Source organism: Panthera onca, chromosome B3, assembly GCF_046562875.1.
Source record: "Panthera onca isolate mPanOnc1 chromosome B3, mPanOnc1 haplotype 2, whole genome shotgun sequence".
In the NCBI taxonomy this organism is placed as follows: domain Eukaryota; kingdom Metazoa; phylum Chordata; class Mammalia; order Carnivora; family Felidae; genus Panthera; species Panthera onca.
Genome location: NC_138344.1, coordinates 5,966,444 through 5,994,400, shown reverse-complemented (window position 1 = coordinate 5,994,400; position 27,957 = coordinate 5,966,444). Strand labels below are relative to the sequence as shown.

Sequence of the window (27,957 nt, the reverse complement as noted above, 5' to 3'; positions counted from 1 at the left end):
CATCCGAAACCGCAGGGCCTTTGCCATGCAAACAGATTTTCTAAACTGGGTAGGGCCCCTGGAAAAGACTTCTCGCTCTGCTCCAGTTAGGGTCCTGGGAGGGGAGAGCAAGATGAGGGGCGAGGTGTGGGAAAGGGGGTGATCAGCGGAGGTGTGAGGTCAGCCCCCCTGCAGGGCCTCCGCTTTTGGATCCCACTCTGTGCGGCCAAATGCCGGCCAGGGTGCGTGCGCCTGGACGCCTGAACGTCACAGCGGTGCCCCCGGCCACGCCGAATTCCTGCCCCTCCCGGCCTGGGCCCGAGCACTGGAACTGATCTCTGAGGTGGTTTCAAAACAAACCTATCCGTACCGACGGATAAACAGATAAACCGTGGTATATCCGTGCAATGGAGTATCACCGGGCAATAAAAAGAAACGGAATACTGATGCACCTAGGCCACACGGATAAACCCGGAAAACGTTAAATGAAAGAAGCAGGGCACAAAAGGCCTCTATTGTGTGATTCCAGTTACACAAAATGTCCGCAACCGGCCAATCTATGGAGACAGAAGGTAGATGCCTGGGCTGGAGAGGGGTGGGGGGTGGAGGGGTGGGTGGGGTCAAGGGGAGCACCTGCTAATGGGCACAGGGTTTCTTTCCCCGGTGATGAAAATGTTCTCGATTTAGACAGTGGTGATGGTTGCATTACTACGAATATACTAAAGTCACTGAATTATAAGGTTGAATTTCATGATATGTAAACTATATCTCAATAAAGCTACTATAAAAAACAAATGCTAAGGCCTGTGTTTCAAAGTTGCTTGGCAGGGAGGGGAGAACTTGGTATCCATAGAGGGCTGGGGGACCCTTGGGCAGAGGCTACATCTCCTAGCCTCACCTCAACTCCCCCACAAGGCTTGACTGCTTACCAGACCCCTTGAGCCAAGCCAGGCCCCTTCTGGGTCAAGGCTTCCTTCTTCCCCATACACTGCATCCCTGATCTGAACCCAGCGATGCAGACACGAGTGTGGTTCCAGGTTAGCTATGTGGATTTGGAGGCAACCCCATGAGCCTCTCCACTCTAGCTAGGCCTCTGGGAGGTCACAGTTAACTCGGGACTGACTCATAAAATGTTAATGTCCCTAGCCCACCTGGAAGAGAAAGCAGAGTGAAGGGAGATAAGAAAATCCCAAGGTCCAGGCCACAAAGCTCCAGTACAGGGGAATAAGGACTTGGGATGCATGGACTGAGTCCTTGGAGCTGGTGTCCTCTCAGACCCCAGAGCTGGCAAAACCTGACCAGGGAGAACTTGGGATTCTGAATTCATACCGACCCTGAGTGCTGACCCTCAGTAAAATCGTTATTTGGGTATAAAATGTGTAAAGGACCTGATGATGCACAGTAAGTACTAAGAAAACGTATTTTCTACAGATACTTTGCTTTTAATGCACCTCCCACCAGGTTCAAGGAAAAGGGGGACAGGCTCCACTGCTACCACTTTCTCACATACAGCATCTTCCCCGCTCCAGGCTGGCCTTCCTGGAATAGGACAGGCTAAGCCAGGGCAAAGGGGAAAGGGTCTGGGCCTTTGTGCTTTGAGGGCTGAAGATTGCCAGAAACTCTCTTAATTCTCCTAGGTTCTTCTTTGGAGAAGGGGAGGGAGCTTTGTGTCCATGCGAAGGAAGAAGAAACGGTCAACTGACACCAGCACAGTTTATTCACAAATAAATAAATACATAGTAGGCAGGCGCCCCCTGCCTGCCTCCAAGGGTCAACCTGTGGGTCCCTCCATTGCCGGAGGGGCTGGGGAGAGTTGTCTTGGGTGGGGACGGGCTCTTGCTCTCAGGAATGCCCATGCCAGTATCGCAGGTGCCCTCTCCTAGGAAAGGGAGTCTGGAGAGGGACCGTTTTGAAGGTGCTGAAAGCCAAAAGGGCCTCGATGCTCACAGGGCGCCAATTGTACGTCGTCACTTCGACTCAGGCCGGCGGCCACTCCAGGGGCGAGAGGGGCATCCAGGTCTCCAGCAGGGACAGCACGTCGCCGGGAAAGAGCTGGGGGGAGAGGGTATAGAGTTACCTTCAGCGCTGGCCGCCACGCGTGAGTGTCCGCGCTCGTAGGTTCCACTCGGGCACAAGAGCCTGTCCCCTGCGTGTCCTCTCCCTCCCCTCGCCGCTTGAGCGCCCCAGGCACACTAGCTACGGTGCTCGGGACAGCAAGCAGACACGGCCAGGCTGCCGGCGGGGATGCCGCAGGAGGCCTGTGAGCGGCGGACGCGGACGACAGGTAGCAGCACCCACGATGGCCCCGTGGGTGGGGGGAGAGAGTCCCGCGCGGGGAAGGAAGTACTAACCGGAGACGAGGGGCTCGGCTCCACTGCCTGCGATTCCGAACACGCCGCCTCGTCATAAAACACTGTCGGGTCGCGCGGCTGCGGCGCCGCTAGTTCTCCGAGACAGGCCGGCGGGGACCCCCAGGACGCGGAGGGGCTGGCGGCTGAGCCCAGAAGCTGGGCGCGCGCCTCCACCTGCACCTGCGTCTGCGCGGGGCCGCCGTCGGGGCAGAGCGGGCAGCCCCGAGGCACCGCCGCGTCGCTGCGCCGCCGCCGCCGCCGCCGGCGCTGCAGGCTCTCCTCGCTGAGGCCCAGCACCGCCGACAGGTGGCCGATGTAGCGGATGGCCAGGCGCAGCGTCTCGATCTTGGTGAGGCTCTGGCCGGCGGGCGCCACGGACGGCGGCAGAAAGCGGCGCAGCTCGTGCAGGGCGCGGGCGAGCGTGCGCATGCGCAGCTTCTCGCGCTCGCTGGCGCTCTGCCGCTGCCCGGAGCCCAGGCGGCTGCTGCGCGCGCCGCGCCTCCCTGCGCTCCGGGCTCCGGCGGCCGCGTGGGTGCCGGGCCGTCCGGGGCTCAGCTCGGGGCTGCCGGCCGGGACGCTGCCCCAGGAGTCCGGGGACGAGGCGGGGGAGCAGCCGCAGTCCCTGTCGGAGGGCGGCAGAGGCCGAGGCGGGCCCCAACCCGGGAAGAGGAGCCAGGACTCGGAGAGCGGCGGGCACAGGGACTGGGCCATGGTGGCGGCGGCGCATCTGCGGACCGGCGTCCGGCGCCCGCTTTATCCCGAGCCCGAGGTGTGAAGTGGCCCCTTCCAGGCCGCATCAGCACTTCAAAGCGGGCTCGGGGCCTGGAGGGGGCGGGGCCATACCCTTTGAACCAACGGGGGGGTGCTGAAGGTGCGGGCCCCTTGGCCGCCCCGGGTCGGCCCCACCTGGGCCCTCGCATGGGCACCGGAGCCAGCCACTGGGGCCTCTTGCCCGCGCTGCCTGGCGTGTTGGGCCAGCCCAGCAGGTCAGAGGAAGCGCGGTCCGGGGAACTGGAAGTACAGTACCTGGGCTTGGGGCTGCCTTCACCTGTTGGGACCTTATGCAAATTCTTACGCTTTCTTGCAAATTCGTTCCCAGTTTGTATAACGGGAGCCTTGAGGCATACTGCAGCCAGGTCTGCAGAATGAATAGGATGGGGACCCGGAGTGGGGCCCTGATCCCTGCTAGAGGTGAAAGGAGCAGTAATCCGTTTCTCCTCTGAGGCAGACCGGTCCTGGACGTGGCCTTACCTGGTGGTGGTGATCGGGGGTGGGGGGACGGAGGGAGTACTATGAGGAAACTATGCCAGGCAAATCCAACAAGCTGGCCAAGTATGGCCACGTTGCTGGACCATGTGAGCTGAGGGAGGGGAAGCCTCAGGCCCTCTAGGGCACCTTCTCCCTGGCAGGATCAAGGGCTTGGCAAGCTGCCACCACTGGCCACCAGTTGGCGTCCTACCATTTGGGGGCAGGTATATCAGGTTTTGCCATCGAAACGTGAGTGGACACGACATAGAAAAATGCACGTAACAAAATTCATACCCCTCCGTAATAAAACTTCTCAGCCAACTAGCAATAGAGAGGAACCGTCTCAACCTGATAAAAGGCATCCACAAAGAGCCCACAGCTAATATCATAGTAAATAGTGGAAGAGTGAATGCTTTTCCATAATGTTGAGAACCAGGAGGGGATGTCTGCTCCTCCCCAGGCCTATTCGATAGTGCGCTGGAGGGCCTGGCTGTGCAAAAACAGAAAAGCATACAGATTGGAAAGGAAGAGACTAAACCGTCTCCACTTGCAACAAGACTGTCTACGTAGGAAATCTCAAGGAACCGATACTGCCTGCCTGATCCCTCAGGAGTTTGAGTTTACACACCTTGTCATGATAGCTACTTCATGCACAGATGTCTGTTGTCCACCTAGACTGTGAAGTACCTGGTCCATAGCATGTCTTCAAGAGAAGCGGTACATAGGGTCTCTTCCAGTGTGAGGGGTCTAACATTTTGCATCCCCAATGCCTTCCAGCCCTGTGACTGCCGGGTGAGCTGGTCTGTAGCAAAGAAGGCCAAGTGGTTTAGTGGCTTCTCCCTGGGCATCTCTGCCCCCCACCGTCCCCTGCCCTCGACTCGTTTATCTTCTCCTGCCCTCAGCTTCTTCCAGCACCTTCTACACCCCCTTCCTCTGCAGTCTGTCCCAGCAGCCCCAGAATGCTTACGCCCACGGTCACATCCAGGAGAGGCAGTCCCAACCCACCCCTGGGGAGAAGGGGAGCTGCCGTAGGACCCATTCCCAAGGAGAGTCTGGTCCAGGAGAGCCCTCCTCAGCTTGAAGCTGTCAGTAGGGTCTGCTCCTTTTGGACCCTGCTCGATGGATGCCCTCCTGGGGCTCCAGATCCAAGCTAAGAAGCTGGTATTGCAGCCCAGTGGCTGGGCTCTTTTGATCCCACCGGACCCAAGGGGACAAACAGTTGGGACTTGGTAGAGTATGTTGTGCACTCAGGCGAGGGGCGGGGGTGGGGGGGGGTGGGGTGCAGAATAAAAACCCGTCAAGCAGGAGGGATGGCATCTGAGAGGGCTCAGAGCCTCTGCTGCCAACCTTCTGAATGTCAAAAAAAAAAAAAAAAAAAAATCCCTCCAATCCCCACAGAATTCTGATTTTCATTTTGTAGCTAATTGAGGAAACTCAGCACAACCCAAAACTCCTAGGCAATCAGCCACCCTTTTGCTTTACTCTCATCTCTGAAAATACAGTATGTGTGTGTGACCGGAAAGTCAAAAGCTCAACAGGTAATGAGGGTATAACAAAGTTCATTACTATCCCCGCCTCTGAGGCCTGCCATTCTGTGTCCAGAGGAAACCACCGGTGCCGGTTTGTTATTGTAAAAGCACAAAATCAACCAGACATGTTTTGGACAACAGGCCGTATGTGTGGGAGGCAGACTGTTGCTCCTGAAAAAACGCAGCTCTGTCTCCTGAGGGTTCTCACATCTGGGACCTGAGGTTTGACATCCCTCCGGCACCTGCCCGGGAACCACCAAGAGGTCTGGAGGAGGGGAGGACACCGTGAGCGGTGCATGGCAGGCTGAAGGAGGGCTAAAAAGTCCCGGGGCCAGTGTGGAGTCAAAGAGCCCACAAAAAGGGCATGAGAGAGGTGGGGCAGATGGCAGGGTTCCACCCCCGACCCCAACCTTGGCGTCTTCAGCCCTAAAGGCTGCCACCTGGGAGTCCCTCCCTCTCCTGCTGCCCTTGGGGTGTCCAGGCCCAGTTTGTACAAGGGCCACGGCCAGTGGGCCTGATGGAGCTAAGCTGGGGAAGAGGAGGGACCCCCCCCCCCCAACCTGGGGCCTGGGCTCCACCACCTCCTGTCAGTCGCCTCCCTTTTTCCTCTCCCCCCATCACCTTTGATCTCCTTATCGCCAGCCTCTCCTGTGGGTTCATTTGGGAGCTGCCCCCGTTAATGAGTTCTCCGGGCTGCAGGGCCCACACGCCCTCCCGCTGGGGTGAGGACTTCACACCTCTGGGGCCTGTGTTTTGACAAGTGCCGGTGCCAGTGGCTCCCGCTCCCCTGGCCCGAGCCTGCCTTCGCCTGCCAACGTGTAAGGCTGGGAAATGAGGCCTCGGGGCAGCCCCACTGAGCAGAGGTGAGAGTTCAGTTGCGGTCCTTGGCCCGGGTGGGGGCGGGCAGAGCAGGGCGGCATCCTCCCGGGCGGGGGGCCGGGGTCTCTCAGCCTTCCCGCTAGGAACCAGCCCGCTCCTCAGGCCCAGCCTGGGTCCTGGACACCCCCCCCCCCCCAAGCCTCAATGCCCTCATTTCCCGGCCAGCCCTTCTGACACAGGAGTGCTAATCAAAGGTGCTATGTCAATAGCCCCTTGGAGCCCCTAATCCCTGGCCCGCCGGAGCCAGAGGCCCCAGGAGAAGGAAGCAGCCCCCCTGTACCGCCAGCCTGCTTAGCATCAGCAGGCGCATCTCCTGGGAAGCTCCTAATTCAGGTGCCCCTGCTTGCTGAGATCTTCCCACCACACCCCAGCACCCACCGGAGGCAGCCCCTTCATTGTTAAGGAGCTGCCACCTCCAGGCAGCCTAGAACACCCCTCTGGAGTGTGGCCAGTGTGGGTCAGAATAGAGTCCCCGTCCTGCCATGTAGCACCTTTGTCATGTGGGTAACTCACTCTCCATCTCGGGGCCCACACAGCTTCTGCCTCTGGGCCAGGGGGTAATGCCTGCTGTGCTGACATATTGTAAGGATCGGATCAGAGTATACGGACGGGGCTTTGGGCAACACCCACGAGCACGCTTGCTGCCGTCACTGGGGCCTGGCGCTGTGCTGGGGCCTGGCTGGGTCACAGCTGACAACCACGTGGCGATGTGGGGGTCTCTGCCTCCCTTTGTATGTGAGGGAATGGGCGTAGGGAGGTTGTTCTAGGTCACGTGGCTAGCAGGGGCAGAGCTGGGGCCCATTTGCCTGTGTGTGGGGCCAAAGCCCGGGTTCTCTCCTCCCCACCACCTCTCCTGTCTCTTCTGGAAGACGTGGGGGCCCCCTACCTCCCAGAGGCAGCCCCAAGAGTGAGGGTGCTGGCGTGGGAGGAGATTCCCCCAGAGACCTCAAGTGCCCACAACATCTTGTCACAAGTCACAGGGACCATGGGAGACGTAAAAATAAAAAGGTTTCCACACCCACTCTGGACCTGCTGCACCAGAGCTGGAGAATCTGGGTATGAAAAGTACCATGTCCGGGGCGCCTGGGGGGCTCTGTCGGTTAAGCGTCCGACGGGCTCAGGTCATGATCTCACAGTTCGTGGGTTCTAGCCCCGTGTCAGGCTCTGTGCTGACCGCTCAGAGCCTGGAGCCTGCTTCAGATGCTGTGTCTCCCTCTCTCTCTGGCCCTCTCCTGCTCGTGCTCTATCTCCCTCTGTCAAAAATAAACAAACACTAAAAAGGAAAGAAAGAAAAGTACCACCTCCCCCAGAATTATGAAGCTCAGCCACTTTTGAGAAGCAGTGCCCTATAGTGGCGTGGCCACCCCCACCCCAATCCAGAGAGTGGAGAAAGCACTGGGAGTGTCCAGCCCCCCATCATGGTTCCTAAACCCCCGTGGGTCATGGGTGGATGTGGCTGCGGCCACCTGGAGCCCCAAAGCAGTCAGGGGGCTCAGCAGGAAGGCCCCCGACTTCTCCGCCACCTCCCTCCTTCCCCAGCAGCCTCCCAGCTGAGGCCCCAAGGCTCCCAGGGAGACCCTTCCAACTAAGATCACCCCCTGTCCTCACACCTTTAGCTCCCGGAGCCTCAGAGTTGGCAAGCCATATGGAATAGATTATTCCGGACCTGAGATAATCTGATTATCTTGGTCATGGATCAGCTGGATGCTCAGCCAGTGGAAGTCACAGGAGGCAAAGGGGTGATGAGGAGGGAGGGGGTGGCAAGAAAGGAGAGAGATTTGGCGGATTCCAGGAGAGACTCAAGGGGAAGTGGCAGAATCCGCAGTTCTGGGAGCGGGGCTGAGGGCGCAGGGGGAGCAGACAGTGCCTCCCTCGTAGGGGAGTCACATTTATGCTTCTTTGCTTCCTCTGGGAAAGCGGAGGAAGATGGCAGCTTTCTAGGATAATGTGGGGAAACCAAGGCATAAAGGGGTTAAGGAGGGGAACCGGCCCAAAGCAGAGATGCAGACACGTGGGTGTGGGGAAGCCTGTCACGTGACACCTTGGTTTCCCCAACTGTAAAATGGAGCCAGGACTCTCCACTGCCTGCCCTGGTTGGAAGGTTCCCTTCCCAGGCCAGAGAGTTGACGTCTGGGTGGACAGTTGGGGACCAGTGTCCTCAAATTCCCAGCCACTGCCAGCAGAGGGCACTGCCCAGCCGCCTGGGATTTGGGGATCTGAGCAGGGCGGACCTGCCGGTAACAAGCCTTTGTTCTAGGGCCAGGGTCAGGCACCAGGAACCAGAGATGCAGGGGCTGACTTAAGAAGTGGGTGAAGCCAGCTCAATGCCAGTGTGATGGGCTGTGGAACTCCCAGATATGCCACTTGCCCTCTCTGGAGCCCTGCCTGCTCATCTGGTCACTGGGAAAAACGTACAAGTGTGCAGAGAAGCAGAGGGACAGAGCCCAGAGGAGTGAGGAGAAGGCGGACGGGCCAGGAGGGAAGGGCCCAGGCAGGGCTCGGGTCCCCCGGCCTTCCCTATACGCTCCTGGGAGCAAAGGCTGAAAAAAGACCACAAGCCGCTGGAAACTCTAGGCCGCGGATGCCTTGGGCTCAGTGCCCTTGCTGAGTCCCCGATAAGGATTTGCAGGTCTAGCTCAGCTGCTGACCGAGGCCATGTCCAACACCAGCCCCTCCAGGAAGCACAAGATAGACCTCCCTCCAGGCAGGATGGACAGTTCTGGGGTTCCTTGTAACCCCACCCCTACCCTTGCTGACCACTCACAACAGTGTGGTGAGGTGTCAGGACTGCGACGAGCCCCCCACCAGGTCACCGGGCGGCTCGGGCCCTCAGCCAACTCAGCAGGAGAAGGAGGGTACCCCCCCGAGGCATCTGACATCAGGCCCAATAAAAAGCAGAGGGGAGGGGGGCGCTTGTGTGGTTCAGCCGGCTAAGCCTCCGGCTCTTGATTCTGGCTCAGGTCACGATCTCATGGTTTGTGAGTTGGAGCCCCATGTCGGGCATTGCTCGGACGTTGCAGAACCTGCTTGGGATTCTCTCTCCCGCTTTTTCTGCCCCTCCCCATTGCAGGCACGTTCCCTCTTGCTCTCAAAATAAACTTAAAAAAACAAAACAAAACAGAGTGGGGGCTCCTAGGACTGAACTGAACACCTGGCCAGCACCTGGGGGAGTGAGCCGACTCCGGGCAGAGGATTCTTTGCCAGAGGCGGGGGGGGGGGGGGGGGGGGGGACAGGGACGTCCCTGGACAGAATGGAGAACATCTAGGGGGAGGGGACAGAGCTTAAAGCGACCAGATAACTAAATCACACAGAAGGGTCTTACCTGGTCAGTACAGAGGACGTGCTAAAGACTGAGGGAAAGGATGAACTCAGTCCTCTGTTCTCGAGGCTCCCTCAGCAAGAGAAATCCAAGATCAGCCCCTGGCCTGAGCCGAGGGAACCTCCTTCCCCCCTGGAGATGGTGCCCCAGCCCGGGAACGCACTCGCAATGCCCGGCACGGCATGGCACAGGTGGCCGGGCTAGCTGGGGCCCCCAGCCGGGCCAGCTGCCCAAAACCACGTTGGCCTCGACAGCCCACCTCTGGGGCCTCTCCGAGGCCAGCCTGCAACTTCAGAACAGCCTCAGCACACCCTCCACCAGGCGGTTTCCCTGGCGGGCATTCATTCTGGTTAGAAAAGGCTGCAAGGCGCCCATGAAGACCCGCCGCTGGGTGGCAGAACCAAGTTCCAGAAAAATCCATCCAGTAGGACGCCACCACCGATCCACGCAAAAACAAGAGAGAACACAGATCTAAAAAACAACCCCTGCAGAGAAAGTCATCGAACGATACCGTGCGTGTTCGAAGGGTCTACTGTGCGCACGTGTGTACGTGCACAGACAAGTCTCACACAGTAGGAGTCTCAGCCAATCTGTGGGTGACTACGGGACTTACTCGGTGGGCGGGCGAGGACAGGTCTGGGTTCTGGGAGGTGGTCAAGGGAGACTTTCATCTCATCTGGAATGCTTAATTTTTTCACAAGGAGTTTGCATTCGTTTATTACACGTGCAACTTATCTTTCTTAAAAAAATTTTTTAAATGTTTTTATTTATTTTTGAGAGAGAGCCAGAGTGCAAGTAGGGGAGGGGCAGAGAGAGAGGGAGACACAGAATCCAAAGCAGGCTCCAGGCTCTGAGCCGTCAGCACGGAGCCCGACGCGGGGCTCAAAGCCACGAACCGCGAGATCATGACCTGAGCCGAAGGTGGACACTTAACCGAGCCACCCAGGCGCCCCTTACACATGCAACCTAAAAATAATTTTTAAAATCTAGGTATCAGGATGTCCCTGTGTGGAAAACTGTAAGGCATCTCAGTGTGCACCAGGGAACTTCTCGGCTAACCTGCTACCACCACATCATGGGAGCACTAGGCGTGCCCTAAACATCTCATCGCAGAAATACATCTACTGACGATACAGAGAATGTGGATACGTTAGTGAGAAGAGTCGGTCACAAAACCACAGGCTCTCTTCATACCCAAAGAACTTGGAAGCAGGCACTAGAACAGGGATTCGGACACCAACTTTTGTAGGAGCATTAAGGCACAAGAGCCAAAAGGTGGAAACGACCCAAATGTCCAGCAACGGATGAATGGAGAAACAGAATGTGGTCTGTACGTGCAATGGAGTATGTTTCAACCGCGAACAGGAATGAAGTTCAGGCACACGCTAACCCATGGACAAACCCTGAAGGCATGAAAGGAAGCCATATGCGGGGCACCTGGGTGGCTCAGTTGGCTAAGTGTCCAATTCTTGGTTTCGGCTCAGGTCATGATCTCGCGGTTCGTGAGTTCGAGCCCCGGGTCGGGCTCCTCGCTGACAGTGTGGAACCTGCTTGGGATTCTCTCTCTCTCTCTCTCTCTCTCTCTCTCTCAAAATAAATTAACTTTTAAGAAGTAAAGTAAGTCAGGCACAAAGAAAAAGTACTGTATGATTCCACTTCTGTGAGGCACCTAGAACAGACAGATTCATAGAGACAGGAAGTGGTTGAGAGGTTACCAGGGACTGGGGGTAAAGAGAGTTCTTCCTTGCTGGGTCCAGAGCTTCTACGTGAGGTGATGAAAACTTGTGGAAAGTGACGGCTGCCGAACACTATGACTATAATGAATGGCACTGAATTGCACACTTGAAAATGATTGAAGATGGCAAATTTTATGATAAATATATTTTACCCCAATTAAAACAATTTTAAGTACTATACACACAGAACTGTTGACTTATACACTTTACACAGGTCAACGTATGATGTGTGAATCAAATCCCAATAAAGCTGGTATGAAAAAGAAAACATATACCAGAAACTTCAAAAAATGGAAAAACTAAAACAGAAAAACCCCGACATGCTTTCTCTTGATGCGTCTATGTCTATGTTCACGTACTTGCAGGGAAGCCTGGAAAAGGACAGGATGCAGGGGCAGGGTCCGTGCTAACCTGGGGCCAACCTAGTGTTAACCTGGTTCTCTCTGGCAGGATGCAACCAGGGGCCTTTTAAAATTCCCTTCTTTTTGGGATGCCTCGGTGGCTCAGCCGGTGAAGCGACCTATGAGGCTTGATTTCAGCTCAGGCCACGACCTCACAGTTCACGAGTTCAAGCCCCAAGTCGGGCTCTGCACTGACAGCACGGAGCCTGCTTGGGATTCTCTCTCTCCTTCTCTCTTTGCCCCTCTCCTGGTCTCTCTTTGTCTCTCAGAATAAATAAATAAACCTGAAAATAGAATAAAATTCCCTTCTTTTTGATTGTCTGCATTTTCTCACTTTCCTGAAATGAGAATGCATTGCTTTGATAATTAAAGAAAAGGAAGGAAGGAAGGAAGGGAGGGAGGGAGCAGAGGGAGGAAGGGAGGAAGGAAGGGAGGGAGCAAGGAAGGAATGCTTTGATAATTAAATGAAAGAAAAGGAAGGAAAGAGGGAGGGAGGGAGCAGAGGGAGGGAGGAAGGAAAGGGAGGGAGCAAGGAAGGAATGAAGGAAGGAAGCAGAGGGAGGAAGGGAGGGAGGGAGGAAGGAAGGAAGGGAGGGAGCAAGGAAGGAATGAAGGAAGGAAGCAGAGGGAGGAAGGAAGGGAGGGAGGGAGGAAGGAAGGAAGGGAGGGAGGGAGGGAGCAGAGGGAAAGAGGGAGGAAGGAAGGAAGGAAGGAAGGAAGGCAGGTGGGCAGGGAGGGAGGGAGGGATGGAGGCAGGGAGGGAGGGAATAGAGGGAGGGACGGAGCAGAGGGAGGGAGGAAAAGACTTTGCAGAACCACCCAAACCTGTTTGCATTCCAGCAGGTGGGTCTGAGCCCCCTTATGGCTTTGGGGGCCAGGAGGCTGGGTCTTCCCTCCCAGGGACCGGGCGGCAGGACTGTGCACCACTCACTCTCCCACACTGTCCTTCCCCAGAGCTGCGGGACCCCAGGTGACCGCTTCCCCCCAGCAGGGCAGGCAGGCGAGACTTCTCCAGTCCCACATGCTGAGTGCATGTCCCAGCAAGGACACCCATTTCACAGATGAGGAGACTGAGGCTCAGGTGGGGACCAGAGCCCAGGCACGGCGGGAACCTAGGCCTGAGCCGCCTCCGGGACCGAACCAGGCAGTTCTGGGACTGCCACAGGCCCTTCCACACCAGCCTCCGTGGCCTGGCCTTCTTGTTGGAGGAAGAGTGGCAGGCCCACCCCTGTGCCCCTGGCCCGCTGGGCAGCCCTCCAGCCCTCCCGTGCTTCCCCTAGCCAACGGGGCCGCGTCCTCCCCGCCAACCTCCACATTCTCTGCCACTGGCTCCTGGGCCCAAAGGCCGCAGCTCCAGTCAGCCCTCACCCCGCCTGACTGCTGTCGCCCGACTGGCTTCCTGCCTCCGCCTCTTCACCCTCCCCCTCCTCAGGACTTCTGTCCAAACTCCCCACTCGGGAGGCCTTTTCAATCCTGGCCAGCTCCTCCCACCGCTCCCCTCGGGGCTCCAGCCCACTTTCACGGTCCACACCAGTGCTGCCTTTCCCCTCCCAGGCCTGGGCTCACACCGGGTCCCTCGGTTAGGATCCCGGCACCTCCACCTGGAGAAAACCCACGACTTCGGGTCCCTCCCTTCCTCCTGGGACCTGCCCTGATCACCTGGCCACATAGTGCCTCTCCGTGGCCCCGGGGTACCCGCACCCAGGCCACCACAGACTCGGAATTTGCCTTTCGCCTCCTCCAACCTCTGAATCCCGGAGGGCACGTCCCTCCCTGGAGCCTCGCTGATGGCACGGTGTGTGCCCTCTGCTGGTCCGAATCCTGACTCTGGGGACTGAGGCAAAGGAACTGATCTCTCCGGCCCGGCCCATCTAAGCAAGGGGAGAACAGCAGGCCGACAAAATTATGGGGTTTAAGCCCTGAATGGGTCCCTCACTGCAGGCACAGTGTTGGGCACTGGACAGTGTGTGGTGCTCAGAAGACCAGGCGGTTCTAAGGTCCGGTCAGGGTGCCCTTGCCCTGGTGGCTTCAGTCTTGGGCCTCCCGGTGACACCGATGGCACTCTGCCTGGCAGGCCGTGTCAGGCACCAGCCCCCGGAGCTAGGGGAGAGGACTATCTGGGCAGGTGGACTCAGAGCTCATGTCTTCCCTCTTTCCCCCCTCCCTCTCTCCCCCTCTCAGGGACCTAGGCCCCGCCTTTCCCTGGGCCTCCCAGGGTGGGGACCTGCAGCCCCCGCCCCCAGCCCATAAGGGGTTTCGGGGTTGCTGAGAGGACCGCTGCCAGGCTGTTTTGGAGGCCCCTGAACACCCTCGTTCCCAAGTCGACACCTTCTGCCCTGGGGGAGGCGGCCTTGTGTCAACAGGCAGAGAGGAGGTGTGAAGGCAGCCACGGTGGTGGCCGAGGGAGAGGCCGGGCTGGTAATGAGAATACCACACTGTGGCTACAGGCCCCACGAGCCCTGCCTGCGTCCTTCCCTCCCACGTTCCCACAGCCTGGACACCCCCAGGGCCCGGAAAGGACTCGAGGGGGAGGAAGGGAAAGGAGACCCATAGAGTCCAGGCCTTCCCCGGGCTCCGCTCTGGGTCCCTGGGTCTGCTCCTGGGGGCCCTGCGCTGCCTGTCCGGGGAGAAAGAGCAGGTGCAGAGCTTCCAGGAGCAGGGCCGGGGGTGAACAAACGGTGAGGCCCGCGCGAGGCCACCAAGAGCAGGCTGGACCACAGTCACTGCCCCCGCCCCGAGGCCGTGAGCAGGGCCAGAGCTGAGTGAGCGCGTTTGGTCAGGCCTGGGCCGCGGCCCTCCTCATCTGACTGGTGGCCCGGGGCAAAGCCCTGGGAAGTCCACAGGGGAGGATGGGACGGAGGCCTCAGTTTCCTCACCTGCGTAATAAGATCATCGACACGGACACCGCCTGCCCCAGAGCGTCAACCTGGCCGGGGCCATGCTGGCCTCGTGGCGCCGGCCCAAGACGGGGCCCGGCTGAGCCAAGGCTTCAGGCCCAGAGAACAGGGGTGAGAGCATCCGGACTACCGAGGCACCTGGGAGGCCTCGTTCTGTGCCTGAAGGGGCCCCTACGGCTGCCCCCACACAGCCCAGAGTCCTGAGGCAGCGGCCCCATCTCCCCCCCGATTCCCGGCCCCAGCTCCTGAAGTGCCTCAGGGATTATCCCATCGAACCCCGTTTAGAGGGGCTGGTCAGTGTCGGCAGAGGCAAGAACAGCCATCCACTCCAGCTCCTGCACGCGCCCAGCACGTACTCGGCTGGCTTCTCCTTGATCACCTCCACCAACCGGCCGCTCACTCCCTCATAAGACAGCAGCTCTGATCTTAGAAAGTTCTTCAATCTCCCTGGAGTATTCCCCCTGCAGGCACCTGGGGACAACCATCACGTCCCTGAGTGGGTTTTTTTTTCTTTTTGGACAAAACATCACTGAGTCCTTCAACCCCCCCCCCCCCCACCGGCTTTAATCCCCCTCGCTAATCTTGGCCCAATTACTCTGGCTAGGGCCCATCCTGCACAGAAAATAGGAGGCCATCGCCTCCTTGGTTGAAGACCTCTGTTTCTTGCAAATGCAAATGGGATCACATTTGCTTCTGGTGCCCTTGATGCCTGGAAGGCAGTGACTACGATGCCCTTTCCACGTGTGCCGCTGGTCACACGACGCCGCCTGGCCCTGAACGGGGACGGAGGACACGTGGAGCCCTGTGGATCCCTCCTTATTAGATCCAGCCTGTCAGCGTCTCTTCATTACCTAGTTCACTTGCTGCACTTGCCCCAAATTAGATCAGTTCATATCTTCATTCAAGATCATAGCGTTGCCCTTGACAAGGCTGGGAACAGAGTCGGTGGCACATCGCTGGAGACCTTCCTCCAGGTGGTCACCCATCCTTCATCTGTGGGAACACTGAATCTGTTGTGAATTCGCTTAACTCTCATCCAGCTCACATGGCCCCATTTGTTGTTGACAAGGATATCCCAGGCACTTCTTTCTCATGTGCACAGGAATTATGTGTGGCTGTTCATACACAGCCAAATGTGAACAGCTTAAGACAGGCTGGTGATTTGTTTTCTCTCACAGTAAAGAAATTTAGGGATAGACAGTTCTGGGCCGGTATAGTGTTTCTGTGTGATCATCAATGCCTCAGGCTTCTTTCTGCTCCATCATCCTTACTGTATGACTTCTGTCCCTGGGATTGCTTCAGTGTCACGAAATGGTTGCTGAAGCTCCAGTCATCACATTTTCCACGAAGAAAATATAAGCGGGTAGAAATGTAGGAGTGTACCTCTCTACTTTAAAGAGCTTTCCTAGAAGCCCCATTTAATATTTCTACTAACATCTCATTGGCCATTCCATGAATACGGGAGGCTGGGAAATGTAGTTTCTTACCGGGCACATTGCCACCCTCAACAATACACAGTCCTCTTATTAAAAATATATATAAGGATGCACCTGGGTGGCTCAGTTGGCTAAGCATCCAACTCTTGGTTTCAGCTCAGGTCGTGATCTTACGGTTCATGAGATCAAGCCCCACATTGGGTTCTGTGCTGACAGCGTGGAGCCTACTTCAGATTCTCTCTCTCCCTCTCTCTCTGCCCCTCCCCCCGCTCTCTCTTCTAAGTAAATAAACATTTTTAAAAAGATACAAGAATAGAGGCTGTACCAGACGTTGTGTGTACAACTAGAAGTGTCTACAATACTAGGGAACACTACTGACCATGTTTCCCTGATCTAGCCGTCACCTCCTCCTATCAGGAGGGGCTGAACCCGGGGCCAGTAGCCCACTGAGGCCCAGAAGGTAATCGCCTTATCTAAGAGCGTACAGCTTTAGATGTCCCTCCTTTTAACATGAGAGTCAGATGAGGAAGACAGAAACAGAGCTGGCTCAATGGGAGGACGCCGTGGAGCACGGCCCAGACCCAGCTTGTTCGCCGAGCACCTGGGGCAGGCTCCTGCACAGAGCGGGGATGCTCGAGGGTCCCAGAGGCAAGCTGGACAGGCACCTGGGCCAGGACCCAGCCACCAGGAGGAACAGGTTCAGATGCTCCGTTTCCTAGCTTTAGCGGGGCTGGTTGGCTCCAGCTCCAGGCATCTGAGCTCTCCCGTTCCCTCTGTACTACAGCTGTGGTGACCCCTGCCACAGGCCAGGAGCTGGAGTGCCCTGCTGAGGATGACCCCCACACTGGGTCCACGGAGAAAGGCTGGAGAGGGAGGAGGGGGACGGGGTGGGGTGCACTCGGCCTGGTGCAAGAGAGAGTCTCAGGAATGGAAGGAATCACCTTCTTCTAGGGTTAAGACTAAAAGATATCCTTACCCACACCCCGACCTAGTCCTTTGCCTACTTCCTTCTGTTGCCCCTGAACTTGCTATAAGCAAGATTTATAAACGTAGGCTCTGTGATAAGCTCTATGACACGCATTATGTTTATTTATCTCAACAATCGCTCTGGAGATCAGAATCCCCACTTCCCAGATGAGAAAACTGAGGCTGAGTAAATCACCCAAGTTCTCCCGGCTTATAAGGGGTGAAGCTGGGACTCTAAGCCAGGTCAGTCTGATTCCACAGCCTGGCATCCTAACTATTAGGCTACATTGCCTCCCTGTGCTTAGGTGGAGGCCCAGTGCATGGGGTGGTGGGGATCCACTTTGGCATCCCCCCTGGGAGTGGGGCTGGCACACAGTGTGTCCCTGTGCTTCCAGAGCCTGGCTGAGGGGCCTGGTGAAGAGCCAGGGCCCCGTCTTCTAGAACTTACGCTCTGACATCCCAGTCAGCCTGAAGCCTGGGCTCTGGGGCTAGCTCAAACCAAGACAGGAGGCCAGGCTACCCTACAGAGGAAAGGATAGTAAGCAGGGCTCTGTGCTGGCAGTGGATTCTCATTATTCACCAAATCCTTTCATAGGAAATGCCTCTGGGCTGGCTCTAAGGGGGTGGGGGGAGGAGGACTCTGGATATCCAGAACCTTCCAGGAGCTCACAAGGCTAATCCACCTCTCCACATCTACCTGCCTGAGCAAAAGGGCAGTGCTATTTGGCAAAAACTAAAAACACTTGACTAAAAGGGCACCTGGGTGGCTCAGTCGGTTAAGCATCAGACTCTTGATTTCAGCTCAGGTTATGATTTCACAGTTTGTGAGTTTAAGCCCGCACAGGGCTCTACGCTGATGGTGTGGAGCCTGCCTAGGGATATTCTTTCTCTCTCTCTCTCTCTCTCTCTCTCTCTCTCTCTCTCTCTGCCTGGTCTCTCAAAGTAAATAAATAAATAAAAATAAAAATAAAAATAAATAAAAACACACTAAAGATGCATCGATAAGGGCCTGGCTGGTGCACACATGCCATTGAGTATTATAGAAATGTTAAAAGGAGTGAGTCAGAAAGCTCAGTGTCAACAGCACATTAACCTGAAAAACTTCAGAGTCTGGATCAAGAAATATACATGAAACCATATGAATTTTGTTTACAACCGTCAACCACATGCATATCAATTCCTTGATAGTACACTCTGACAAGCTTTTTTTAGTACTGTGCAGGCTTGGATGAATAACGACTTATTCTAAATGATTTGCCATTATTTCGACCTAGAAAGTGTAGAACTGGCTGTTTTCTAAGTGTCCGCTGCCCTTAGGAAAAAGTATTATCATTTTTTTTTTTAACTTGGTTTAAATCCTCTTGAGTCATGAAATATTGCATAACTGCCTGCTTCTTTCCAAAGAAAGCCCGTGTGGATTCAAAGCCACTGTTAAGTGATTCAGCTTCTTCCTGTGCTATGGATGAATTAAAATTTTCCTTTCCTCCTTCGCAGCAGCTAGAATAAACGAAACACGAGTTGCCTTGACCAACGTTATTCAATGTCAATTACTATTTCATCATCATGTTGCATAGATTGGTAATTTCGGCCTATTTTCCCTAATATTTAATGTTTATTTTTGAGGGAGGGAGGGAGAGAGAGAGAGAGAGAGAGAGAGAGAGAGAGAAAGAACGTGAGAACATGAAGGGCAGGGGCAGAGAGACAGGGAGACACAGAATCGGAAGCAGGCTCCAAGCTCTGAGCTGTCAGCACAGAGCCCGAGGTAGGGCTCGAACCCATGAACCATGAGATCATGACCTGAGCCAAAGTTGGATGCTTAACTGACTGAGCCTCCCAGGTGCCCCAATTTTCTCTAATATCAAAAAAATAGTAAGTTTTGGGGCACCTGGGTGGCTCAGTTGGTTAAGCATCCGACTTCAGCTCAGGTCATGATCTCACACTCCATGAGTTCAAGCCCCGCGTCGGGCTCTGTGCTGACAGCTCAGAGCCTGGAGCCTGCTTCCGATTCTGTGTCTCCCTGTCTCTCTGCCCCTCCCCTGCTCATGCTCTGTCTCTCTCTGTATCAAAAATAAATTTAAAAAAATAAAAATAAAAAATAAAAAAATAGTAAGTTCTGAGCAGAAAGTAATGTAATGTCATCATTGAAGGTTTATCTGCACCTCCTGTCTTTTTACATTTTTCCCCAGTTAAAATTACCCACTCTAATGTTCATATGACATTTAAAATTTTTTTTTAACATTTATTCATTTTTGAGAGACAGAGAGAGACAGAGCACGAGCGGGGGAGGAGCAGAGAGAGAGGGAGACACAGAATCCGAACCAGGCTCCAGGCTCTGAGCTGTCAAAACAGAGCCTGACGTGGGGCTGGAACTCACCGACCAGACCGCGAGATCATGACCTGAGCCAAAGTGGGACATCCAGGCACCCTTGTAGGATGTTTAAATATTCACCCATTTAAATCAAACTATGACAGTCTATGCATCAGCTACAATATCCTGACAGGCATTGCTCTAAGACACGCTGTTGAATGATAGAAAGCAAGTTACAGAAAGCCTGCTACAATGTTACCTTGTTTATATATGTCAGTGTGAATGCCTGGGCCGGGACTGGAAAGGCACCAGACGACTTAACAGCCGCTACCTCTAGTGAGGGGGTAATAGGGACTCCAGCTTTATCTGCAAAGTCCCGTTGCTCACAAAGAGAATGTATTAGTTATGTAATTTGTGTAACTAAATATTTACTTTTAGGAACAGCCACAAATAGTACAAGGCCGTTTACTATTTCCAGCTGGTCCAGGCCAATCTATTCCAGAAACTTCATCATGCTGACCTTTAGCTATCGATTACTGAATTTTTTTTCATGTCATACTTCTGCTATGAAGTCCATTTGGCTCCCCAATTTCTTAGCCCGGCCCCAGGCACGGTGTGCTCGAGCTCTCCACACCACCCTGCTTGCACACTGCTCTAGAATTTTCCAGAAGCACCTTGGCAAGTCCCACTGCCAGGTTTTGCTTATGCAGTTCCCACGGCCAGAATGCCCCCTACCTGCCTCTCTCCTCACCCAAGTCCTACTCATGGTTCAGGCCCCAGCTGTGACCTCTCCAGCTCTGTGGCCAGAGCCCTACCGTCCCTGCCCCTCATGTGGCCCTTAGCCTCTGAGTTCAGCCCTTTCTCCGCAGATCACAAAGGACACTGATGCCTCCTTTAAACTGTAATCACTGCTGAGGAGTGAGAGCTTTACTCTTGGAGTCTCGGCGTTTATCCTCAGAGACTACAACAGTCCTCTGAGTAGATACTATAATGACATTATCCCTGTTTAATGGAGCAGACGCTGAAGCTCAAGTTAAGAGCCCTGCCCAAGGGCACACAGCTAGTTAGTGGTGGACCTACTCAATGTATAATGGCCTGTTCACCTGTCTCTCCCACAAGGCTGAAATGTCACGAGAGCAGAGACCGCAACTAGCCTGTTCACCCTGGGGTGCCTGACATTTACCAGTGGCTAACAAAAATATGAATTAAATGAGCAACGCCTCCAGCATCTTGAAATGGAAGTACCTTGCCTATAAAATGATAGCAGCGGGGCGCCTGGGTGGCGCAGTCGGTTAAGCGTCCGACTTCAGCCAGGTCACGATCTCGCGGTCCGTGAGTTCGAGCCCCGCGTCGGGCTCTGGGCTGATGGCTCGGAGCCTGGAGCCTGTTTCCGATTCTGTGTCTCCCTCTCTCTCTGCCCCTCCCCCGTTCATGCTCTGTCTCTCTCTGTCCCAAAAATAAATATAAAAAAAAAACGTTGAAAAAAAAATTAAAAATAAAATAATAATAAAAAAATAAAATAAAATGATAGCAGCAAACATTCAGCCCACTTTCCAGGCCTATACTAAGTGGTTCCACAGACGGTTCCACTAAGTACCAGCAGCCATCCTAGGCGGTGGGGATATGGGATTATTACTGCTAGGAGACTGAGGAAGCTTGAGCCTCCGAGGAGTTCAGGGACTTGCCCAGGTCACACAGCAAATAGCTTCAGGCCTGCCTGGGGGCCCACCTCCCTCCATGTTCCTCACCCACTGCACCCGATTCCTCTTCTCATCTCAGGTTGCTCTGTTTGATTTTTCAGGGACAGAAACTATCTGTGGATAGTGAGATGACTTTCTTCATGTCATTCGGCAAACCGGCAAGTGCAGGTTCCGGGGGTGGGGGTGGGGCAACCCAGGAAGGATCCACCTGTATGTCCCCCTATTTGCACCCCACCCCACATACTATGGGCAAACCCCTCTGGGCTAGTGGGGAGTTACTGGGCTAAGCCCCCCCCCCCCCCCCCCCCCCCGCCACGGGGCTGGTGATGAGACAGGCTGAGACAGGCGCCCGGGTCCGCTCTTCACACGAGGGGCAGCCCGGTCGCCCCCAGATGATGGCACTGCCCACCACTGTCGGGCCCCTGGGCACTCACCGCGCCACGAGCCCGGGTGGGTGGGAACTCGGTAAGAAGCTTAGCAGCTCCATCCAGATGCGAATTGTCCCTCCCACACTTCCCGGGCTGCAGGGGCCTCCATTAGAGCCCCGGAGGAGTCAGAATCCACACCTCCGCAAATGGGCCCGCTTTCCCAAGGCCCCCCCCTGCCCAGGCCTTCCCTGGGCTCTGTGGGTTTTGACACCTCTCTGCAACCTGGCAGGGGGGCACCTCTCACCTTTGGTCCGGATAAAAGCTCAGGCCTGGAGGTGGCCGGCCCAGCCTCCCAGAGCCCGCAGCAGCCGCGGCCATGGCCCAGTCCCCTCCTCTGCACAGCCTCCTGGGCCAAGACCACTGGATCTTCCCCCAGGGTTGGGGCTGGGCCGGCCACCCGGACTCCACGTCCCCTGCCTCCTCCTCGGACTCGTCGGGCTCCTGCCCCTGCGACGGCTCCCGCGGCCCCTCGCAGCCCGCGCCCCAGGCCCGCGGCGCCCGCGCCGCAGAGGCCGCCCCGACGGCGCCCGGACGAGCCCGCAGCGGAGCCGCCGCCGGGCAGCGGCAGAGCGCCAGCGAGCGCGAGAAGCTGCGCATGCGCACGCTCGCCCGCGCCCTGCACGAGCTGCGCCGCTTTCTGCCGCCGTCCGTGGCGCCCGCCGGCCAGAGCCTCACCAAGATCGAGACGCTGCGCCTGGCCATCCGCTACATCGGCCACCTGTCGGCGGTGCTGGGCCTCAGCGAGGAGGGCCTGCAGCGCCGGCGCCGGCGGCGCAGCGACGCGGCGGTGCCTCGGGGCTGCCCGCTCTGCCCCGACGGCGGCCCCGCGCAGACGCAGACGCAGACGCAGGTGCAGGCGCGCGCCCCGGCGCTGGGCTCAGCCGCCAGCCCCTCCGCGTCCTGGGGGTCCCCGCCGGCGTGTCCCGAAGCACTAGCGGCCCCCGAGCGCCTGGGGAGCAGGATACCTGACATGGGTCCCTGGGTTACACCCCCTTACCACCCTGGGATGCAGTCGCCCCCGCAACTGTCCCGAGGGAGAGGCCCCGACGGGGCCCTTTGGACACCGCCCCAGGGCTGTTCAGGAACGCAGACGTCCCCAGAGTCCAGGAATCAGGCTACACCCTGGACGCCTTCCCCCGCGGCCCCTGAGCTGGCTGTAATATACCAGGTACGCACCCAGGCCCCGCTGCTTCCCCTGGGGATGGTCCCCAGGTTCGTTTGGGGGTGGAGACGGTGAGTTGGCTCTCATCTGCAGAGAATTTCATACTTTTCAGATCCCCGTTTATCTAATCCAACCCAGGCGGGGGTAGAGAGGAGCCGAAGGGAGTATGGAGAGGACCCTAACCTCCTTGGGGAAAGAGGTAGGGCCCCGGGTCATTAAGGCCACCACCACCGCAGCCACGTGGAAGAGGGGCAATCTTCGGACTTGCTCCAGAGGCAGGATGGAAGGTAGCAAGGGCCGCTGGCAAGAAAGTCGCCCCAGGTGCTCCAGTGGTTGGCCCCGGGGGTAGGGACTTCCGGAGTCGAGGGGCTTGGAGCTGGTGACCTTCCCGTTTTCTTCAAGCTTCATTTGTTCTTGAGGCCCACAAATGAATGAATCATGGTCCACGAAAGAGCATGTTAATAAGCGAAAATGATTGCTTGCTCACTGCCCGACACCATTCTTGGCACTGTACGCGTACATGTGCCTACTCAGTCAGCCCTCCAGCAGCTCCATGGAGTAAGTAACTGTTACCATCATCCCCATTTCACAGATGAGAAAACAGAATGAAAGAGGTCGAGTTCTTACAGCTAGTTAGTAGCAGAGGTGGGATTCGAACCCCGGGCAGTGTATCTCCAGAGCCAGTGCTGTTCACCACTTGGCTTCACTGCACCCGTGGCACCAGGGCTGTCCAGAAGCTGCCGGCCACACTCCAGGGAGCATCCAGGTTCAAGGTCTCAAGCTATCTCAGCGCAGTGGCCCACTAACCAGCTGCTTTTGTCTCTCTTGCAGGGTATCTCTGTGTCTCCAGAGTCCTGTCTGTTGCCAGAAACGCCACCCCTCCTGTCCCGCCCAGCATGCCAGAGACTCCAGCCTCAGACCGAGTGGGGTGGCTGGAGCCACAGCGCAGAGATGCTCCCCGGTTCAGAAGACCAGGGACCAGGCCCTGCCTTCCAGCTCGGTGATGAGAGCCCTTCCCAGAGCTCAGGCGCGCAGCTCAGTGGCTGCCCTGAACTTTGGCAAGAAGATTTGGAGGGGGCCCACCTGGGCATCTTCTACTAAAGGCCTTGCGCTGTCCCCTTGTCGGCCAGGAGTCAGGCCTCCAGGGTGGGCTGCCCTCCATCTGCTGCCTCTGAGGTCTTCAAGGTTTTTTTGTTTTTGCTTTTTTTTTTAAACCAAGCATCTCTTTTCCAAGGGATGTCTTTTATGGAAGCAGTGTTTGAAACAGGTCGTGGGTGGCTTCCCTGGCTGGAGTCAGGGCTGGGGCAGGGCCCTCCATTCCTAGAACCCCCCCCCCCCCCCCCCCCCGGAATGCCCAGTGCTCTACAGAGCACCGCCTGACCTACAGGAAGGTGGTAGCTGCTTGAGCACAGACTCAGCCAGCTGGGACTGGTGGGGGAGTGGGTTGTGGCTGGCGGGGGGGGGGGGGTGGGAGAAGCCTGTATGCTTAGATTTTGTGCTTCTTAAAAAAACAACACAAATTTTGGTGTGGTCTCTTTTTCTTCTGTCAACCTGGGTTCTTATTGCCTTATTGGGAAAAGGAAGAATGTTCCCATCCTGCGGGGAGCAGTCATTCTGTTCTTCCCCTCCCCGGTTCTAGGCCTCCTGAGGTTGATGTGTGCCCTCACTTGCCACTTGGACAGTCTTTACTGTGCAAGGGCTCCACCTGGCCTGCTGTGCAAGGTGACACGGGCGGGTTAACGTTTGGGCCCGTTCACCTGCCTCAGCCCCACAGCTGTCACCTTTGCCATTCTCCTGGGTGCCCTCCTGCTGACCCAGAGGGCTCCTTCACAGTTATATGAAAGTGTTTTTAAAGGATGCATGGTGGGGCGCCTGGGTGGCTCAGTTGGTTAAGTGTCCAACTTCGGTTCAGGTCATGATCTCACGGCTCGTGAGTTCCAGCCCCGCGTCGGGCTCTGCTGACAGCTCGGAGCCCGGAGCCTGCTTCCGATTCTGTGTCTCCCTCTCCCTCTGTCTCTCCCCTGCTCGTGCTCTCTCTGTCTCTGTCAAAAATAAATAAACATTAAAAAAAAAAAATTAAAGGCTGCATGATGGTTAGCTCCCACCAGCGAGGCCCAGTGTATCTGGGGCTGCCATAAGAAAAGATCACCAATCAGGTGGCTTAAACAACAGTATCTTTTCTCACAGTTCGGGAGGCTAGAAGTCCAAGGGCTGTGTCAGCAGGTTTGGTTTCTACTGAGGCCCCTCTCCTTGGCTTGCAGACGGCCACCTTCTCACTGTGTCCTCACATAATTACCCTGCGGCCTATGTGTCTGTCGGTCTCTTCCTGTAAGGACACCAGTCATACAGGGTTAGGGCCCACCTATATGGCCTTATTTTACCTTAATTACCTCTTTATAGGCGCCATCTCTGAATGCATTCCTGTTCTGAGGTCCTGGGGGTTAGAACTCTACCATGTTAGGACACAGTTCAGCCCATAATAGCCAATGTTAGATGCCAGGGAGAAAACATTCCTCAACTAACAAGGCGAATTACAGGCAAGTAAGCGGTCAAAGACCAGGTCAAGGATGGGAGTTTATATAATAAAGGAGCTTAGGGACCAGAGGGGATGTGACAGCCTGGTGGGAGATGGGGCTGACGACAGTTTCTTTCTTGAGTTTACCTGATTGGTTAATGCCGCTGCGTTGATTTATGCTGCCTGGAGTAAAGAATCTTGAGGAATCTGTGATCCATTAGCAAAAGCTGCCATGGGCTGGGGAGCCAGCAGCTGTGGTGACGTCATTCTGTATCTGCTGACCCGGGTGGAGGAGAATTGCAGGATGTTGGGGGAGGGGGGTGGGTTTTGAAGGATGTGCAGGAGTTTGCCAAGAGGAGTGAGTGGAGAGTGACCTAGGCAGAAGAAACTGAGTCCAGAACTGGCAGGCAAAGGTGAAGATGAGAATTGGAAAAGGGGCTCAGAGACCAGGTTGTGGGGACCCCTCCCCCATATGGCCTCTTTCCTGGCTAATGGGGAGGCATTGAAGGTAGGGAAAGGGAGATGAGTCTGTCACAGGCACATTTGGTCCCTTTGGGTGCTTGGCAGAAATGGAGCCGGGCAGGGAGGCCACTGTAACAGTGCAGGGCAAGAGCAGGGGAGGGTGGAAGACCAGAGCACAATCTCACCCTGCACGGTGACCCATGACCTGCCCATGTGCCTGATGATGTCAGACAAGTCACTCCCTCTCTGTGCCTCAGTTTCCCCATCTCCTAAAAGGGGAATGGGTTTAGGCGACCACTGAGGTGGCTCCTTCCCCTAACTTTCTAGGGTTCTGGTTCTTACCTGGGGTCTTGTGTCCTTAGGGGGCTGCCAGCCACACCCGGAAGGATGAGAAAACCTCTCACGAGGTCATGAACAGCTAGGAGACGGATACAGGGCGCTGCTGACCCGGGTGCACATTCCATTCAGCTCTTACCCACTGTATGGCTGTGGGCAAACTGAGAAACCTCCCTGAGCCTCAATTTTCTCAGCTGTGAAAAGGAGACCATGATAGACCCTATCTATTCCTTAGGGTCCTTAGGCTTGACACGTAGTAATTGCTGAACGGCCTAAGAGACGACGCAGTCCAGAGGTTCCCTAACCTGACTGCGTGTTGAAGCATCTGGTCCTAGGGTCCCACCCTGAGGGCATGATCCAGTGCCTTGAGCTGGGGCTTAGGAACCCGGGGCTTTAAGAATGTCCTTCCCAGGGATTCTGGGGGCTCAACCAGGTTTGGGTTCGATGGTTATTCTTCACCCTTTCGTTTTATAGCTGGGGAAACCAGCCCGGGGAAGAGGAGCAACTTTCCCTAGCACCCCAGCTAGGTAGGGATGTCAGGCCCCTGACTCCCTGTTCAGTGCTCTCTCTTTCCCTAGAAGGCCCGAGGTCTTGGTTCCACAGTCTTGCAGCAACTTCACCAAAAGCAGAGCTAAAGAGCTGCCCTCTTTCCTTTGGCTCCCACAGATCTGGGGTTAGTCCTTATAGGGACAGAGAGAGATATGCCCTGGTCCGGTCACTGATGGCCATGCTCCTCCAGCTCCAAAGCCCGAGCCCGAGAGAGTACTGGCTTTCTCCAGCAGCAGCCAGAGCTGGGCGTCTTCTGGAATTTGGTAACCTGTTCCCAGCTCACTGCAAGAGGTACCTCTTCCAGGAGATGCAAAGGCAGAGGCGAGAGGCCTCCAGCTAGAGTTGCTGAGATGCGGCTGGACCCAGGGGCAGGGCCCGGGGGGCTTCAGCGACCTTCCCACCCCTGTCCTCAGCCTCTGCGAGGGAAGGCTCAGGCCTGCCTCTCAGGAGCAGTAGCCCCTGGCTCCACCCTGGGCTTGCTGTTCCTGACTGCGGCTGGAGTCAAGAGACTGGACATTCTTTCAATGCCTGTAGGGGACATGCCTCCCGGAGAGCCTCCTGGGTGGGGGGAGGTGGGAGTCATACCCCCCCCCCCACCCCGCTGCTTCTTGCCCCTCCCCAGGGGCTGCCTTCCCTGCTGGCCCCACCGCAGGGTGCCCGGAAGGCAAGGACAGCCTGAGTTCTAGTCGGCCCCTGCTCTGTGTGCGACCCTGTGCAGGGTTCTGCAGGCAGGTGTCTGGCTGTGTGAGCCCTGACGGCGTTCCCGAGGAATTGATTTTCTGCAGCCACTGAGGGCGTTCTGAATGCCAGCCTCGTACGCCATGAGGTGGTGGGAGCACGTAACGTGGGGATGCCACGGACCCTGCCACAGGTGGCTTCCCTTCTGCACAGGCTTTACAGCCCGCATCTCCTTCTAGCTCTACTGACTTAACCTCCCTGAGCCTCAGTTTCCTTATCTGCAAAACTGAGACAAAAACAATCCTTATCTCCTGGGACTGTTGAGGCCCAAATGAGATAATGCGCATAAACACTTTGCCCAGTGCCAGGCGCAGAGGCTAGGATCCCTGCTGACTCTTCTCCCAGGAGGCCAGTTCTCTCCCAGGGACCCTGTGAGGCTGGGCCCTCCCCCAGCGGGACCTCCTGAGGGGGCCTGCCCTCTGATCCCCAGAAGGTTAAGTGCCAGCCAGGGCTGCTGGGCACTGGCGACAGGAAGGGCTGGCCCACAGGGGCTGGGCTGAGGGAAGCCTCCCGATTGGTGGAGAGACCCCACCCCATAACCTGGGCGGGCCTCACCCCTCCAGCCGCCCCACCTTTGATGTAGGGACTGCAGGGGCCGGCTGGGGAGCCTTCGGTCCCAGACCCCACCCCCACTGCTCCCAAGGGGGAATAGAGGCTGTGAGGGAAGAGGGCAGGCCAGGAGACGGGGCTAAGGATAACAATACCCAAATCTCTTCCTGTGTCAGGCAGTGCCCCACATACGTGAATCTCCTTAGATGCACACCCCGACCCTGGGATCCACTGCCTTTAGGTGTAGGTGCGAAAACTGGAGCCCGAGCTGTGATCTGAAACCAGGCCCCCTGGTCTCCCAGACTCCAGCCCCAGTGGCTCACTGGGAGGAAACCCCCAAAGAGCCCTGTGGTCTATTACCTTCCTCTTTCTTTCCACCAGACTGTGATGCTCCACTGAGTCCTGTGGGGCTGGGGCTGAGGCTGAGCTGAGCTTCCCAAACCCTGGCTCCATTTGCTAAGAAACGTC

At 56.5% G+C, this 27,957-nt stretch overlaps 2 protein-coding genes across 2 annotated transcripts; one reads left to right on the top strand and one right to left on the bottom strand.

Annotated features, from left to right (window-relative positions):
• Positions 1-1,678: 1,678 nt before the first annotated feature.
• On the bottom strand, positions 1,679-21,519 carry MESP1 (mesoderm posterior bHLH transcription factor 1). Its single transcript, XM_060617664.3, has 3 exons — positions 21,423-21,519; positions 2,331-3,512; positions 1,679-2,031 (listed from the first exon to the last, which is right to left on the bottom strand). The coding sequence occupies exons 2-3, from the start codon at positions 3,039-3,041 to the stop codon at positions 1,957-1,959; spliced, it is 786 nt and encodes a 261-aa protein (XP_060473647.1). The 5' UTR covers positions 3,042-3,512; positions 21,423-21,519; the 3' UTR covers positions 1,679-1,956.
• On the top strand, positions 21,495-23,801 carry MESP2 (mesoderm posterior bHLH transcription factor 2). Its single transcript, XM_060617660.3, has 2 exons — positions 21,495-22,346; positions 23,172-23,801. Exons 1-2 carry the CDS (start codon positions 21,495-21,497, stop codon positions 23,439-23,441), a joined length of 1,122 nt encoding a protein of 373 aa, XP_060473643.1. The 3' UTR covers positions 23,442-23,801.
• Positions 23,802-27,957: the final 4,156 nt, after the last annotated feature.